This window comes from Scyliorhinus canicula, chromosome 5 (assembly GCF_902713615.1).
Source record: "Scyliorhinus canicula chromosome 5, sScyCan1.1, whole genome shotgun sequence".
Lineage (NCBI taxonomy): Eukaryota > Metazoa > Chordata > Chondrichthyes > Carcharhiniformes > Scyliorhinidae > Scyliorhinus > Scyliorhinus canicula.
The window spans coordinates 156,300,764-156,318,314 of NC_052150.1; the positions used below are offsets into that span (position 1 = coordinate 156,300,764).

Below are 17,551 nucleotides of genomic sequence, written 5' to 3' on the forward strand. Positions count from 1 at the left end.
CTCCAATTTATGCCGGCGGGACTGGAATAAAAACGGGCGGCCACTCGGCCCATCGCGGGCCAGTGAATCGCCATTGGGGCCGCTGCCAGCGGCCGCCAACCGGAGCAGCGCGATTCCCGCCCCTGCCAAATCCCCAGTGCCAGAGAATCCGGCAGCCGGTGGGGACGGGATTCGCGCCGCCCCCCGCCGATTCTCCGACCCGGCAGGGGGTGTCGGAGAATCCGGCCCAAACGGGATTCTCCGGTTGCCGGGTGAACACCTGCCCGAAGTTCTTTCTGAATTTTTTATTGGATTACTTGGTGACTATCTCATTTTGATGGCCTCTAGTTATGCTTTTCCCCAGAAGAGAAAATATAGGGTGCGATCCAATGGAAAAAAACAGTCCATTCTGTTTTTTATCAGGCCTCAATGGGGAACGTCCTGCCAAAGTGGGCACTCAGTCGCATTTCCTGCACAGAGGAGCTCCAGTTATCAGTGCATAAATGGTGCATTGATCTCTTGACCCCCCCCCCCCCCCCCCCCCCCCCCCCCCAACAACGTGACCCCCAGATTCCCAAATGCCACAACTAATTTTTTGGGGAGTCCCTGAGCCCCCTGCACCCCACTTCATATGTGTCGGGCACCCAGTCCTGATTCCTGACAGGCCTGACAGTGCCACCTGGGGACCATGGCAGTGCCAGGATAGCAGCGAGGTGGCACTGCATGGTGCCCAGGTGGCTCTGCCACAGTGAAAGGCTGGCAGTGCCAAGGTGCCTGGGTAGCATCAGCCCAGGTGCCAGCCTGCCCAGATGCCAACCGCCTCCTATCGCCTGGGAGACCCGCAAGTGCCGGTCCGCCCTTTTGTGGGGACCAGTGTTCAACGGCGCCCAGCTGGGGTCTCCTCAGCGAGGCCGGTAGATCCTGGGAGCCGGTTAGATCTGTTGTTGGCAGAGTTTCAGGTCACTTAACTCTGCAAGCCTGGGTCCTGCCCATTGTGGGCGAGATTCAAATTGCGACATCTCGAAAGATCTCATTAGATCTCATTTTGACTCGCAAGAGGAGGCAATGGACTTTATAACTGACCATGATGGGAGGAGTGTGGGGACACTGAACTTTGGAGAGGAGCTTTGTGTCTATGGTAGAGTATTTGGGATGGGATTTGACGGGGGAGCAGTGATGGTGAGTGTGCTTTTTGTTTTTTTTTGTTGGCTGGTAGGTGGGAGGAGGGGTGAGCTGGAGGGGGTGGGGAGGTTAGAGGCCTTGGAGGGGCCACCATGCTAGCTAGGTGGGCTAGTTAATGGAAATGAAGTGGGGGGTCATCAGGAGGAAGGTGGAGGGGGGAAATGGGGTTGGTTCTTTGTTTGGGAGTGGAGGGGGGAAAGGGAGGGTTGCTGACATGGTGGGTGTGGTTGGTGTTGTGCAGTTGGGAAGGGAGAGATGGTGATGCACATCCAAAGGCAGGCCTCGAGGGGCTCTTGACATGGGCCAGGGGTAGGCTCAAGAAGGGGTGTGGCTGATCGGCAGGGGAGGGGGCGGGGGGCCGACTAGGCTGGCCACGTGGAATGTGCGAGTGAATGGACCAGTTCAACAGTCACGTATGTTCACACATCTGAGGAGTCTAAAGACGGACGTGGTGTTTTTTAAAGAAGACACACCTCTAGTTGGGGGATCAGACGAGGCTGAGAAGGGGATGGGTGTGGCAGGTGTTCCACTCGGGGCTGGATACGAAGGCAAGGGCAGTGGAGGTGTTGATCAATAAGAGTGTGGCGTTTGAGATGGGGAGCATTGAGGCCGATCCGGGGGTAGCTATGTGGTGTTCAGCGGGAAGCTAGAAGGGTCAATTACTAGGGGGCATAGGTTTAAGGTGCAAGGAGCAAGGTTTAGAGGAGTTGTACGATGCAAATTTTTTACACAGAGGGTAGAGGGTGCCTGGAACACGCAGCCGGAGGAGGTGGTGGAAGCAGGGACGATAGTGACGTTTAAGGGACATCTTGACAACTACATGAATAGGATGGGAATAGAGGGATACGGACCCCGGAAGTGTAGAAGATTTTAGTTTAGACAGACATCATGGTCGGCGCCGGCTTGGAGGGTTGAAGGGCCTGTTCCTGTGCTGTACTTTATTTGTTCTTTGTTCTTTGGATGCTGATGGCCCTGGTAAACGCTTATGCCAGAATTGGGATAATGTGGATTTTATGAGGCAGGCGTTGGGGAGGATTCCGGATTTAGATACGCACCGTTGATTATGGAGGTGTTTTAATACGGACCTGAACTGGTTGAGTCCAGTCCCATCAGCCAGGTACTCTGTTAGCCCAATGGTGGTGTCGGCTTTGAGAGCATGTGGGTAGTGTAGGCATTACTTGGTGTTAGAGGATATGTCATTGTGGGCGCCGATTTGCAACAACCATAGGTTCGCGCTGGTGAGACTGGATGCAAGGTTCTGGGGTGGCGGTAGGCGGTATTGAGTACTTCAGGGACTTGTTTCTGGGGGGCAAATTGCAGTGCTGGAGGAGTTGGAGGAATTGTATGAGTTGCTCTAATGGAATGGTTTTAAGTACCTGCAAGGTCGGGATTTTGTGAAGAGAGAGGTGGCATCCTTCCCGGAGCTGCTGCCCCCGGTGCTGCAAGATACAGAATCGATATTAGAATCATAGAATCGCGACAGTGCAGAAGGAGGCCATTTGGCCCATCAAGGTGCCCCCGACATAGGTCCCGATCCTATCCCGGTAACACAGTAATCCCAACCAATCTTTTGGACACTGAATGGCAATTTAGCTGGGTCAACCCATCTAAGCTGCACATGTTTGGACTGCACTCGAAGGAAACCCACTCAGACACGGGGAGAAAGTACAAACTCCACACAGTCACTCAAGGCAGGAATTGAACCCAGGTCCCTGGAGCTGTGAGGCAGCAGTGCCAACCACTCTGCCACCATTCCTCCCTATATAGGGGAAGGGAAGGTGTTGGATACTTACAAGGAATTGATGGAGAGGGAGGGCCCCCTGGTGGAGGATGTTAAGCGTAAATGGGAGGCGAAGCTGGGGGAGAGAGTGGAGCTGGGATACGGGATGAGGCCTTGCGGGGGCTGAATGAGTCCTTGTTGTGTGCACGGTTAAGCCTCATCCAGTTTAAAGTGGTGGATCTGATAGCCCACGATTGATCTTGTTGTGTTGGCGGGACTCGGAGCTGCCGAGGGCAGGGGTGTGGGTGAGTGACTTGGCAGAATTCCTGAGGTTGGAGAAGATTAAGTTTGTTCTCTGGGGGTCGGGGGAAGTGTTTACCCGGAGGTGGAAACCGTTTATTTCTTCAAGGAGGATTGAGGGGTCAAAAAGGGGAGGGGGGTAAAGGGGTTAAAATAATTAAGGTGGGATGTGGCTGGTGGGTCGGTGTTCTTTGGATAATTTGTATGTTTATATTTTTGTTGAAAAGCCTTGAATTAAAATATTTTTTATAAAGAAAATGCGGTCAAACAATCCTAAAATGTGACAGAAGCAACATGGGAAATGTGAGGGCAGCACGGTAGCATGGTGGTTAGCATAAATGCTTCACAGCTCCAGGGTCCCAGGTTCGATTCCCGGCTGGGTCACTGTCTGTGCGGAGTCTGCACGTCCTCCCCGTGTGTGCGTGGGTTTCCTCCGGGTGCTCCGGTTTCCTCCCACAGTCCAAAGATGTGTGGGTTAGGTGGATTGGCCATGCTAAATTGCCCGTAGTGTCCTAATAAGTAAGGTTAAGTGGGGGGTTGTTGGGTTACGGGTATAGGGTGGATACGTGGGTTTGAGTAGGGTGATAGTTGCTCGGCACAACATCGAGGGCCGACGGGCCTGTTCTGTGCTGTACTGTGCTGTACTATGTTCTATGTTCTAACTGCTTTGGTGAAATGCTGAATGCAGTAAATTGCAGGAGTACGAAAAGATACATGCAACATGCGTTTTCTTTTTACGCAAGGTATTGGATGCTGAGCATAATTATAGTGTATAAACTGCTATCTTTCTGAGTGCAAAGTAGATATCAAGTCTGTGACCTTATTGATTTGTATGGTTTGATGTTACACTATGCAGTGTATTTATCAGAGAAGCCATCACTGGGGGCATGGTGGCTCTCTTTGTAACAAAGTTATATTGAGAGCCAAATGCCTATGTCTTTCAGAATCCTTGGTGAAGATTTGAGTAACTGCATTAGTTATTTAGGAATTATTCTTGTCAGGATAGACAGATTTTCAGGTGACCCTTTTTAAGATCAGTACAATTGAAAGATGAACTAGACCAACCACAGTGAATAAATCTGTGATGTACTGTGTGATTTATCTTAATATTGAAGAAGAATTCTTGAAGACAAAGTAAACTTTAGTCGTAACCTCCTGAACAGTTTGTTAGCCCTTATATTTTGCAAACTATTGTCAGTGGAACCCAGTTGCTGGGAAAATGTAGTAACTTGTGTTCTTATGCGATTTCTCATTACAGGGGCCCTGGTGCTGAAGGCCTTCCACCTGGAGAAGCTAATGACAGGCTGCAGCTCTTCCAGGCAAGCTTTGATGAGCTCTGGCGGAAATTCAACACTTACTCTGGAGGAGAAGAGCTTTTTGGGCTACCTGTTATTGGTAACAATTGTTTCTATTATTAATATATCTATTGCTAAGCGTTTTACATTTTAAGTAAAATATGTGCCATGCTTTTGCTATAATTGTGTAAAATATCTTTCTCCCAGCAAAAAGAGGTTGAGTTAGTATGGCATGACATATTACATAAGATAGGGCAGGATTATGTTGAAACATTCAAGGATAAAATGCAGAAAAAAGTACTTTTATGAAATATACTTATTTTCAGAATAAAGTGAATATATTTTTTCTTTGTATTATTAAATAGAATATCCTGACTTGCTAAGAATCAAGCGTGAACTCACATTACTTCAGAAACTGTATGGTCTTTATAATTCAGTCATTGATAATGTCAATGGTTACAATGACATTTTGTGGATTGATTTGGATATTGAAAAAATCAATAACGAACTTCTGGATTTTCAGAACAGGTATGTAAAGTTTATACAAAATATATGTAACTTCTTTAACATCTGTCTTTTGGTGTTGCCATGATGAATAGTCAGTGTTTTGTAACAATATGGGGACAAGACCGTGACCACTGATCGGCAATGCCTGAACATTTTGGCCTGGGATTTTCAATGGGCTGCATATTGGTATCTAGCATGTTCAGGGATTAATAATCATGGTTCCAGAGGGTGCCTTGGGTTCCCGATGCCTCTGGGACAGTTTTATATTTTCATAGAGCTGACGTGGAGTGAGCTGCAAACACAGTAGCCACCAATGACTGACTCCTTAAGAAATTCTTCAAATGTCTTTCCAGTGAGCCTGAACGGTCTTTTCTTTTTACTTTTTATTCTCCACATTTTCATTATTTTCATCAAACAAAATCAAAACAAATAAAATAACAATCCCAAAGCACTACAGTCCCCTCAATATATAGTCTGATACATCCATTTATACATTCCAAGTTAACTCAGAGCCTGAACAGTATTGAGCAAGTCTGTGCATAGCTACCGGATTCACTGTGGGGCCCGAACAACTTACATTGCATTGGTTTTTAAACTTTACTTGGTGCCTCCAACTAATGCTGGGATAAGCACTGATCCTCACTGTGGTGAATTATAAACCTAGTAATTCACACCATGTTGTATCATATGTATTGCGTCCTTGTGAGCTCGGTATATTAGCCATTGCGCGGCTCTGCCCATAGGGGTAGATGAGGAGTTTGTACTGGGCTCCACCCTTGGCTCCGCCCATGGCTCCGCCCATGGCTCCTCCCACTAACCGGAAGTATAAAGATCTGCAGTCGTGAGCCTGCTGCCAGTTCATCTCATCGCAGGCAGGCTCAGTTGTAAGACTATTAAAACCACTGTTCACTTCCAATCAAGTGTCTTGTGAATTGATGGCCTCTCACTTACCATCTTATCCGTGGCCACTTTTCAATCCACCCCAAAGAACTGCCAGCTGTAATTGGCAAGGCAATTGCTGCGTGACTTTGCTTCTTGTGCAGTGAGCTCCCATCTGCTGGAAGCAATCAATGCCTGTAATTGGGAGCGATTAGGCTATTTGTATTTTACAATATTGTGAGAGTGATGCAGCTCAGGTGCAGGATGGGATGCAGAATTCATCTGGGAGTCCTCACTGAGTAAAATGAAGAAACGTTGGAAGTGATCTAACGGTTCTCAGTATTATTTCAGGCGAGTTTGGCTGTGTCATGCCCCCGGTAGGTCGCACCCATAGTTTTATTTACAAAACGATATTTACACTGCCCAGTAGATAATCATTCCCATCCCGCTGGCCTGTGCGGGCTATTATAGGGTTCATGACCGTACATTGAAAATGTGTACCGTTGTTTTGTCGAGATGATAATCTCATTCCATAGAAATATCAGTTGCGTAAAATGTAAAGGTAGGTGAATCTGTATTAATATGAGAATATTTCTGGGGGTGATTTAGGCTGTTGGCTATCTGATTGAACACTCGACATGCTTGGTCATAAGGAACTCTGTTTATGCTTCAAGTGGAGCAAGATATCTGTATGTGTGACTGGAAAAAGCTTGCATTTGCTTGGATTGAGACAGGTGTTTGCATGCACGGTTATACAGCGATCTGTACATCACTGTTGGAGAAAGCTCTGCATATTTGATTGGAGAGTGATTTTGCGTGCATGGTTCGAGTGCTCTTTGCAAGCTTGATGGAGAGTGCTCTACCTGCTAAGTTAGAATGAGCTTCACACATGCTTCATTAGTAAGAGCTCTATGCATGCTTGGTTATAGAGAGTGAGGTATTTGAACGATTGGGAAAATCATAGAATCAGAGAATTTACAGTTCAGGAGGAGGCCATTCGGCCCATCGAATCTGCACCGGCCCTTGGAAAAAGCACCCTACCCAAGCCCACACCTCCACCCTATCCCCTGTATCCCCATAACTCAGTAACCCCATCTAACCATTTTGGACACTAGGCCAAGTTAGCATGGCCAATCCACTTAACCTGCACATCTTTGGACTGTGGGAGGAAACCGGAACACCCGGAGGAGACCAACACAAATGCAGGAGATAATTTGGCCCACCATATCTGCATTGGCTCTCCGAATGAGCATCATGGCTTAGTGCCATTTCCTTGCCTTTCCCTCATAACCCTGCACATGTTTTCTACTCAAATAATCATCTCATGCTCTCCTGAATGCCCCGATTCAACCTGCCTCAACTACATTTTCAGGCAGTGCATTCGAGACCTGAAGAAATTGCTGGATGATAAAGATTTTTCTTGCATCACACTTGTTTCTTTTGCAAATCATTTTTAATCTGTGCCCTGTTGTTCTCGATACTTTTACAAACAGGAACAGTTTCTCTCCATCTACTATGTCCAGCTGCTTCATTTGAAAAGCTCCAGCAAATCCTTGGCATTCTTCTCTCCAAGGAGAACAGTCCCAACCGCTCCAATCTATCCTCATAACTGAAGTTTGGCATCCCTAGAACCAATCCTGTAAACCTCTTCTACCCACTCTCCAAAACATTCACATCCTTCCTATAGTGTGGTATCTAGCACTGAACACAATATTCCAGCTGAGGTCTAACTACTGCCTTGTATAAGTTCAGTGTAACCTTCTTGCATTTATTCTCTATGCTCTTATTAATAAAGCCCAGGGCTAAATACTTTATTAACTGCTATCTTCACCAATCCTGTCACCTTTCTTCAAGTTCGGCACATAATGGGTACTTCTTATCAGGTGCCTCAAGGTTCATTCTTGGAACTACTTTCTTTTCTACTTGACAGAAAATACTTGAATTCAGAAACACCCTGGGCAGAATTTTACAATACTTCACTGGTAGGTTTGCAGGTGGAAGGTTCCCCGAGTGGCCTTTCCACCACCTTGCCACCCATGCCCAAGCTGTCAGCAATTTTACGTGTGTTGGGTGAGGCCTTGGCTGGAGGATTGTAAAATTCTGTCCATGCAGTTACGTTTTTATAGTGGTTCAAATGTAATTGGCCTGTTGAGGGCAGCACAGTGGAGCAGTGGTTAGCACGGCTGCCTCACGGCGCCGAGGTCCCAGGTTCGATCCCGGCTCTGGGTCATTGTCCATGTGGAGTTTGCACATTCTCCCCATGTTTGCATGGGTTTCGCCCCCACAACCCAAAGATGTGCAGGCTAGGCGGATTGGCCACGCTAAATTGCCCCTTAATTGGAACAAAATTTATTTTTAAAAAAGTAATTGGCCTGTTGGAAAGAACAGAAATGATTGTTCAAATAGTTTTCTCTCATTGCTTAACTTTTAGCATTCATATTACTGTTTTATATTTTGCCTTTCAAAAAGACTGAAAAATGAATTATTAATTAATTGCTGTAATTTGTGAAGTAATCAAAACAAATAACATTTTATAATTTCGAAGAATATTTTGACGTTTTAGACAACAGTTCTTTCTTCATCCACCTATAATATTCTGTTCAGTAGTTATTTACATTTTTTCCATTTTTGTTTACAGAATACGGAAATTACCCAAAGCTTTGAAGGAATGGCAAGCTTTCAATGACTTGAAAAAGACAATTGATGATTTCAGCGAAACTTGTCCATTGCTTGAAATGATGGCAAACAAAGTGAGTGCTCAGGTTTCCTCCCACAGTCCAAAGATGCCCAAGTTAGGTGGATTGCCAATGCTAAACTTCCCTTTAGTGTCCAAGGATGTGCAGGTTAGGTTACGGGAATTGGGGAGGTGGGCAAACGAGTGGACCTAGGTAGAGTGCTCTTCAGAGGGTTGTTGCAGACTGGATGGGCCGAATGGCCTCCTTCTGCAGTCTATGATAGGGATATTAGATTTTTAAAAATATAAAGAAACTGTGCAATCAAATTCAGCAAGAGTCCAACTGTCACATACAAAGTCCTTTGACATGATGTTGCTTCCGAACATTGAGGACTGCATTGCGGAGGTGGGCATTTCAGACCTTCCACTATTTTGCTGGAGTTGGACCAACTTCTGAAGATGACATGTCTCACATCAGCCCTGAGCGTTGTGAACCATGGGGGATGCCTGTTCAGAAGTTGGGAATCTTTTGACAGGTAAGTTCAAAAGGTGTTGCCAATTTCGCACACCATAATTAAATGCTGTATGATAAATTAAATAAGTTTCTGATGTAGTAATTGATGATAGTTCCTTGTTTTTACATGGTAAGTGATCATTACATTGAACAGGATTGTGAAAGTGGAAAAGTCTTCAGATGCATTAAGGTACATTATGCATTAGATAAAGTCCTCTTCTGCTGAAACAATATTGAGATTTAGATTTTGCTATGCGAATTGGCCTTTTTGCTTTAATCTGTTCATCGGATAGCAGTCAATCTGTTTGCCTGCTTCAAAGCTTGAACAAATGGCTGAGATCTTTAAATGATTTCAAAGGCTTTAATATATTCAGCTATGGATGTTTTGTTGACACGGTTGAACAATTAAATCACACTATGAATGCTTGGCTGAGGTCAAAACCCATTAATGTACTCAACTCAGCAGGACTTATTGATACAGTAATTCAATATAATCTCATTATAAATGCATGACTGAGCTCCAAACATATTAATTAATTCAGCGCAGCAAGGACTCTTGACACAGCTAGTTTATTTATATTGATTGTTTTATGAGCTCCAAAGAGGACATTGTTCTTTGGAATGGCTTTTGAATGATTCTTGTTTGTTTTCACAGTTTTAAGAGCATCTCAATGACTTCCCAATTTTTTAAAGGTTTAATTAGTTATTTAATGATTGGATAACAGGTGAGTGGGCATAAGGGTGAGGGATGATATGTGAGGATGAGCAGGAAATGGGTGGAAGGAGTGTGATGGGGTATATGGGTGCCATGGTGCCATTGTGCATATGGATGAGGTATGGGGCATGAAGGGTCCATGAGTGCATGAGACGTATGGAGGGGGCATGGAGTGAGGAGGTATATAGGGCATGGGTGTGAGGATGCATATTGTTAATGGCATGTTAATTGCATTGCTAAAGTTAAGGTGTTCAAGTACCTTGAGCACATATCAGAAGAGACTTCTTAGATACTGTGTGTTGGTTAGGGAAGAGGCAGACATGTGTAATGTTGCATTCTGTAAATAAATATAGTATTAAGTAAAAGACTGGCAGCTAGTTTTCTACTTCACCAACTGGATTTGGAAAGAGCTAACATAGTAACCAAGAATAATTGCCTAAAGGTGAAGATTGGAAACTCATAACTTATTTTCAGACAGATGTGTGTAATCTGAGTTACTTCCGTGAAGAATGGCTGAAAGCAAGACTAAATTGTGTGGTTACCCAAAAATGCTCTCTGAATCTGTGATGGGGCGATGGGGGGAATCAATTGCCCTCAGCTAATTGTGTTTATGTGCTCGAGTCTTCAAAAGTGCAATGATTACTGCCCATTAATCTGATGGAGACATATGGGGTGGTGGACATGGTTTTCATAAACATAGTTAAGGACAAGTGGGAGAACTTCATATTGCAGGGCAGCATGGTGGCACAATTGTTAGCACTGCTGCCTCATGGCGCCAAATACCCAGGTTCGATCCCAGCTCCATAAGACCATAATACATAGGTGCAGAAGTAGGCCAGTCGGCCCATCGTGTTTGCTCCGCCATTCAATCATAGTTGACATTTTCCTCACCCCCATTCTGCTGCCTTAACCCCATAACCCCTGATCCTCTTATTAATCAAGACCTTAACCATATCTGTCTTAAAGACACTCAGTTATTTGGCCTCCACAGCCTTCTGTGGCAAAGAGTTCCACAGATTCACCACTCTCTGGCTGAAGAAATTCCTCCTCATCTGTTTTGAAGGATTGTCCCTTTAGTCTGAGATTGCGTCCTATGTATCTAGTTTTTCCTACAAGTAGAAACATCCTCTCCACGTTCTATCCAGGCCTCACAGTATCCTGTAAGTTTCAATACTCCAGAGTACAGAGTCGGGGTCCTCAACCGTTCCTCATATGACAAGCTCTTCATTCCAGGGATCATTCTTGTGAACCCCCCCCGGACCCTTTGCAAGACCAGCACATCCTTCCTTAGGTATGGGACCCAAAACTGCTCACAATACCCCAAATGGGGTCTGAACAGAGCCTTATACAGTGAAGAAGTACATCACTGGTCTTGTATTCTAGCCCTCTCGACATGAATGTTAACATTGCATTTGCTTTCCTAACTGCCGACTGAACCTGCACATTAACCTTAAGAGAATCATGAACAAGGACTCCCAAGTCCGTTTGTGCTTCTGATTTCCTAAGTCTTTCCCCATTTAGAAAATAGCCTATGCCTCCAATCTTCCTTCCAAAGTGCATTACCTCACACTTTTCCACATTTTATTCCATCTGCCTCTTCTTTGCCCATTGTCCTTGCAAATCCAAGTCCTCCTGCAGCCCCCCCCCCCCCCGCTTCTTCAATACTACCTGTCCTTCTACAGATCTTTGTATCATCTGCAAACTTAGCAACAGTGCCTTCAGTTCCTTCTTTCAGATCATTAATGTATATTGTGAAAAGTTGTGGTCCCAGCACAGACCTCTGAGGCACACCACTAGTCACCGGCTGCCACTCTTTATCCCCACTCTCTGCCTTCTGCCAGTCAGCCAATCCTCTATCCATGCCAGGATCTTACCCTTAACACCATGGGCTCTTAACATATTTAACAGTCTCCTATGCGGCCCCAGATCACTGTCCATGAGGTGTTTGCACATTCCCCCCGTGTCTGCGTCAGTCTCACCTCCACAACCTAGAGATGTGCGGGACAGGTGGATTGGCCACACTGAATTGCACTTTAATTGGAATTTTTAAAAAAACTTCATATTGCAGTGATATACCCTCAATTATGACATGAGAGAGTGTACTCGTAAAACAAAGGCTTTAATAAACAGAGAACTTCACCAGCCGGGGAAATGAGTGCTCACTGAGCGCAGCCCACCTAATATCCGGCCCCTGGGAGGTGGAGCCGGGGTTCCAAACCCGGTCTTAAAGGGACATTACATGCATGATCTTAAAGGCACATTACCCATTCATCACATTCATCCCCTGTTTCAGAAAAACACAGGGCGCGATTCTCCGCTCCCGCGCGGCATCAGGAAGGCCGTCGTGAACTCGGCCGAGTTTCACGACGGCTTCGGAGGCTGCTCCTCGCACCCTATTCACCCCCCCCCCAGGAGGCTAGAAGTGGCGTGCCGTAAATCTCGGCATGCCTAATGACGTCAGCCGCGCATGCGCAGGTTGGCCGGCTCCAACCCGCACATGCGTGGTTGCCATCTTCCCCTCCACTGCCCCACAAGACGTGGCAGCTTGATCTTGCGGGGCGGCGGAGGGGAAAGAGTGCGTCCCTTGGAGATGCTGGCCCGACGATCGGTGGGCACCGATCACGGGACAGTCCCCTCCCGAGCACGGCCGTGGTGCTCACTCCCCTCTCCGCTCCCCACAAGCCACAAACGAGCCTTTGGCGTCATGTTCACACCGGCAACGACCAGGTGTGGTTGCCACCGGCGTGAACAGGTTGGGAACGTCAGGTCGCTCGGCCCATCCGAGCAGGAGAATCGCCGGTCGCCGTGAAAAACGGCAAGCGGTGATTCTCCGAGCCGGGGGGGGGGGGGGGGGGGGGGGTGGGTGGGAGAATCGCGGGGGCGCCAGGGCGGCGTGTTGTGATTCGCCCGGCCCGCTTTAATGCGGTGTGGGGTAGGTGGTTGGTGAGTAGGGAGGGTAGCTGGGGGTGGCGGTGACATCGCCGGCGTGGAGGAAGGAGGAGGAGGCGCGAGGGGGAGGACGTGGTTGGTTGCAACAGGCGGTGTGGGGTGCAAGGGGGAACATTGGTAAGGGGGGGGAAGCATCAGTAGGGGAACCAGCGGGTGCCAGATTCCTCAGGGAAACCGTATCTTGCCGTCCGTCCGAGTGCACGACGTAGGCGTACTGGGGGTTTGCATGTAGCAGCTGGACCCTCTCGACCAGAGGGCTTATTGCTCGTTGTGCTTTTACTTAATTTGCTCTGTTTAATCACCTTGCTCTAGAGTCGCCAGGATACCACCACGAAGTTCAAGTTCAAGTGCTGATCAATAACTCAATACACCAGTTAGTAAGGTTAAATCAATATACACAGTCAATCGCTACTCATGGATAAAATACTACTCACTAGACTATCTTTAACACTAAAAGGCCAATACTTGGCTTTGGAAACTGGCCCACCAGGTCAGGGGAAAAAATGGCCTTTCGTTTGATTCTGAGTCTGCAGGCTTCAAGCTTGTATGGACTGGTAGCTAGGAGAGCCTATATCGTAGTGTGCGTTGACTGGACACTTACTTGGTTGGTGCAGCTGCTAGGCAGGTCACGGTCAAGCGTTGTTTCGAGCTGCTGAGAGACCCTGCCAAGAAGGACGTATTGAACTTGGGGACTCTATTTTATAGTCCCCAGGGGCTTCGCGCCCTTTTGAGCGGACCCCATACCTGGTTCCAAGTGATTGGACTAAGTTCTGATCACTTGGATCGATTTCTCCAATACTGGAGCTGTTCCCTCATCGCTGGGCGGTTACTAAGTGTCCGTTGGCCTTCCTTTGTCTTGGCTCCTGTTGGCGCCGAGGAGTCTGGTTTGGTCTTGATTACTCTTAATGTATCCAATTGTTCCCGGGGATCGCTCATTACTATGCAGATGGTTTTTTGATTTCGGTTCCGTCTGGGTTCTGCAAGTCCCAATATACAGGAAACTTCACACCTGCTTGTTTCCCTGCGCTTGACTGAATTTCCCTGCATTCTTAGCGGGCATCCATTTTGGAGTCGGGAAGTGGCCAACCCAGGTGGCTACAGGTTCGTCTTATAGCTCCTCACATGCCTCCGGAGAAGGACGGGTCCCGGAGTCGTCAGCCAAGGTGGAAGCTAGACCCCGGAGGTGGACTTCCTGGGGAAGACAAACAAGCGATTGTGAGGGGTTTCGTTCGTGGCCGTGCAAGAGAGCGACCTGAGGGAGAGGAGCGGGTCGGGTAGGACCTCCTGCCAGCGGGTGGTTGGGAGTCTTCTCGACCTTCGGGCCAAAAGGACAGCCCTCCAAACTGTTGCATTCTCCCTCTCCACCTGCCCTTTCCCCACGGGTTGTAGCTGGTCGTTCTGCTCGAGGCAATGCCCTTGCTGAGCAGGTACTGATGCAGCTCATCGCTCATGAACAATGTACCCCGGTCGCTGTGGATATAAGCGGGGAAACCGAACAGGGTGAAGATGCTGTGCAGTGCCTTTATAACGGTGGCCGAGGTCATGTTGGGGCAGAGAACAGCGAATGTGAAGTGGGAGAACTTGTCAATGACGGCTAAAAAATAGGTATTGCGGTTGGTGGACGGAAGTCCATGCTTAGTCGCTCAAAGGGCCTAGAGGCCTTTACCAGGCGAGCCTTGCCTGGTCGGTAGAAGTGCGGTTTGCACGCCGCGCAGATTTGGCAAGCCTTGGTCATGGCCCTGACATCCTCGGTGGAGTAGGGTAGGTTGCGGGACTTAAGAAAATGGGCGAGCCGGGTGACCCCGGGTGACAGAGATCATTGTGGATAGCCCGCAGGCGATCCTCCTGTGCGTTGGTGCACGTGCCGAGGGACAGGGTATCTGGGGGCTGGTTGAGCCCCTGGACGATACTTAATATTGTACGTGTAGGTCGAGAGCTCGATTCTCCACCTCAAGATCTTGTAATTTTTGATCTTGCCCTGCTGCGCGTTATCGAACATGAAGGCGACCGACCATTGGTCAGTGACAAGGGTGAACCTCCAGTACCGCACGGCCTCCACAATAGCTTGCGCCTCCTTCTCGACTGCAGAGTGCCAGATCTCGGAGGCGTTGCGGGTTCGAGAAAAGAATGCTACTGGCTGAGGGTAGCAGCCAGGGCGACGTCTGACGCATTGCTCTCGACCTGAAAAAAGATGGTTTCGTCCACCGCGTGCATATCGGCCTTGATGATGTCGGCCTTGATACGGCTGAAGGTCGACCGGGCCTCAGCCGTGAGGGGAAAAATCATGGTCTTTATGAGTGGGCGGGCTTTGTCCGCCTATTTGGGGACCCACTGGGCAGAATAGGAGAAAAGCCCCAAGCACCGTTTAAGGGCCCTGAAACTATGGGGTAGGGGGAGTTCCTTGAGGGGGCACATGCGGTCGGGGTCGGGCCCTAGGACCCCGTTTTCCACGACGTAGCCGAGGATGGCCAGTCTGGTTGTGTGGAAAACGCATTTTTCTTTGTTGTAGGTCAGGTTGAGGGCCTGGGCGGTCTGGGAAACTTTTCAAGGTTTGCGTCATGGTCCTGCTGATCATGACCGCAGATGGTGACATTGTCCAAGTATGGGTAAGTAGCCCGCAGCCTGTACTGATCCACCATTTGTCCATCATTCTCTGGAAGAAGGAGACCCCATTAGTAATGCCGAAGGGGACCCTAAGGAAGTGCAAAAGCTGGCCGGCTGCTTCAAAAGCAGAATAGAGGCAGTCTTCTGGGCGGATAGGGAGCTGGTGGTAGGCAGATTTCAGGTCGACCGTGGAGAATACCCGGTATTGCGCAATCCGGTTGACCATCTCTGTTATGCGGAAGAGGGGGTGCGCATCGAGCTGCGTGAAGCGGTTTATGGTCTGGCTGTAATCCACGACCATCTGTTTCTTTTCCCCGGACCGGACTACCACCACTTGTGCCCTCCAGGGGCTGTTGCTAACCTCGATGACCCCCTCTTTCAGTAAACGCTGGACCTCTGACTTGATGAAAGTCATATCTTGGGCACTGTACCGCCGGCTCCTGGTGGCCACGGGCTTAAAGCCGGGGGTGAGGTTCACGAATAGTGAGGGGAGTGCAACTTTCAGTGTTGCAAGGCTACACACCGTGAGGGGGGGGCAAAGGTCTGCCAAACTTCAGGGTTAGGCTTCGTTGGCTACATTGGAAATCCAGGCCGAGCAGTAGGGGGGCGCAGAGGTGTGGGAGGATGTACAGCTTAAAACGGGCATATTTGGTGCCCTGGATCGCGAGATTCGCAATACAGTACCCCTTGATTTGGACCGAATGGGATCCAAAGGCGAGGGCGATGGTTTGGGGTGTGGGATAGGTGCGCAGGGAGAAGCGCCTTACCGTTTCTGGGTTCATGAAGCTCTCCGTGCTCCCGGAGTTGAAAAAGCAGGGAGTGTCATGCCCGTTGATCTGGACAAAGTTCCGCAGGTGCTTTGGCCGTGACTGGCTGAGAGTGATTGCTCCCAGCTGTGGGTAGTCTGAGTCTTCTGCTGAGTTGGAGTTACAAAATGGCCGTCCCCGTCGGTCGCATGTGTCAGGTTTAGAAGATGGCCGCCACCAAGATGGCCGCCCCATGACTCGCACGAGGCCGATGACTCATCAGAAAGGGACGTGTCCGGCCGACGCGCAGCCGTGTTGCAGGGCCTGCGGGGCTGTGAGCTCGATTTTCGGGCCTGTTGGGGTTTTGTTTCTGTGCCTTGGGCCTGGTCAGGCAGAAACCTCATGAAATGCCCGTGCTTTCCGCAGTCGCTACAGGTCGCGGAACATGCCGGGCAGCGCTGTCGTGGATGCTGGCCCTGCCCACAGAAAAAGCACGGTGTGCCCCCGGTCTCGGCAGGTTGCTGCGCGGCGCAGGCCCGTGGCGTGGCCGTGTCTGGGGAAGGCCGAGAGGGACTCGCAGGATTCGCGGATACGTGCCGAGGTTCTGGTAGGCCACCTCCAGGGAGGTGGCGAGCATTACCGTTTGCTGCAGATCTATCGCCCCATTTTCTAGGAGTCGCTGCCTAATATAGTTCGATTGGATTCCAGACACATGGGCGTCGCGAATGTGTAGGTTCATGTGGACCTCCGCAGTCACATCTTGATGGTTACAGTTTCTAGCGAGCATGGTGAGCTTTTCCAAGTACTCGTCCAGTGATTCCCCTGAGCGCTGCCGGCGTGTAGAGAGCAGATGCCGTGCATGTACCTCATTGATGGGTTTTACGAAACGCTTCCTCAGAATCTTGATCACCCTGCTGTAGTTGGCTGCCTTCTCGACCAGGCTGGAGATTCTGTGGCTTACCCGGGTATGGAGTAGGCGCAGCTTGCGAGGCTCGGCGACGGGGTCTGCCGAGGAGTCCAGGTAGGCCTCAAAACAACGAAGCCAGTGTTCAAAAATTTCTTTGGCTTTCGCCGTACGTGCATCCAGGTCGAGCTTTTCTGGCTTGAGATTGCTATCCATCCTATCGTAATCTGTGTATTAAATTGATATACCCTCAATTATGACACGAGGAAGTGTACTCGTAAAACGAAGGCTTTAATAAACAGAGAACTTCGCCAGCCGGAGAGATGAGTGCTCACTGAGCGCCGCCCACAGGACGTCACCTTTTATCCGGCCCCTGGGAGGTGGAGCCGGAGGCGGATGTTACACTTACCCCTGTAACATCTGAACTCTGGGGAACTCAAAGATGTGCTCCGGAACTCAGGTGAGGATTACATGCCAATTGTTTGGGAAGTTCCAACTTCAAATGGGCAATTGCCCTGATATTGAAAGGGACTTGGGTGTACTCATACAATGAATGCAAAACTCGAACAAGCAGGTACAGCAA

The 17,551-nt window shown here is 48.8% G+C and overlaps 1 protein-coding gene across 2 annotated transcripts in view; it reads left to right on the plus strand.

Moving 5' to 3' along the window:
• dnah5l (dynein, axonemal, heavy chain 5 like) overlaps positions 1-17,551 on the plus strand; it is a 493,661-nt gene that overhangs the window by 206,038 nt on the left and 270,072 nt on the right. For both annotated transcript variants that reach the window (XM_038797876.1, XM_038797875.1), the window contains exons 31-33: positions 4,440-4,576; positions 4,842-5,004; positions 8,501-8,612. In XM_038797876.1, the coding sequence (XP_038653804.1) occupies positions 4,440-4,576; positions 4,842-5,004; positions 8,501-8,612 (412 nt within the window). The remainder of the gene's footprint in view (positions 1-4,439; positions 4,577-4,841; positions 5,005-8,500; positions 8,613-17,551) is intronic.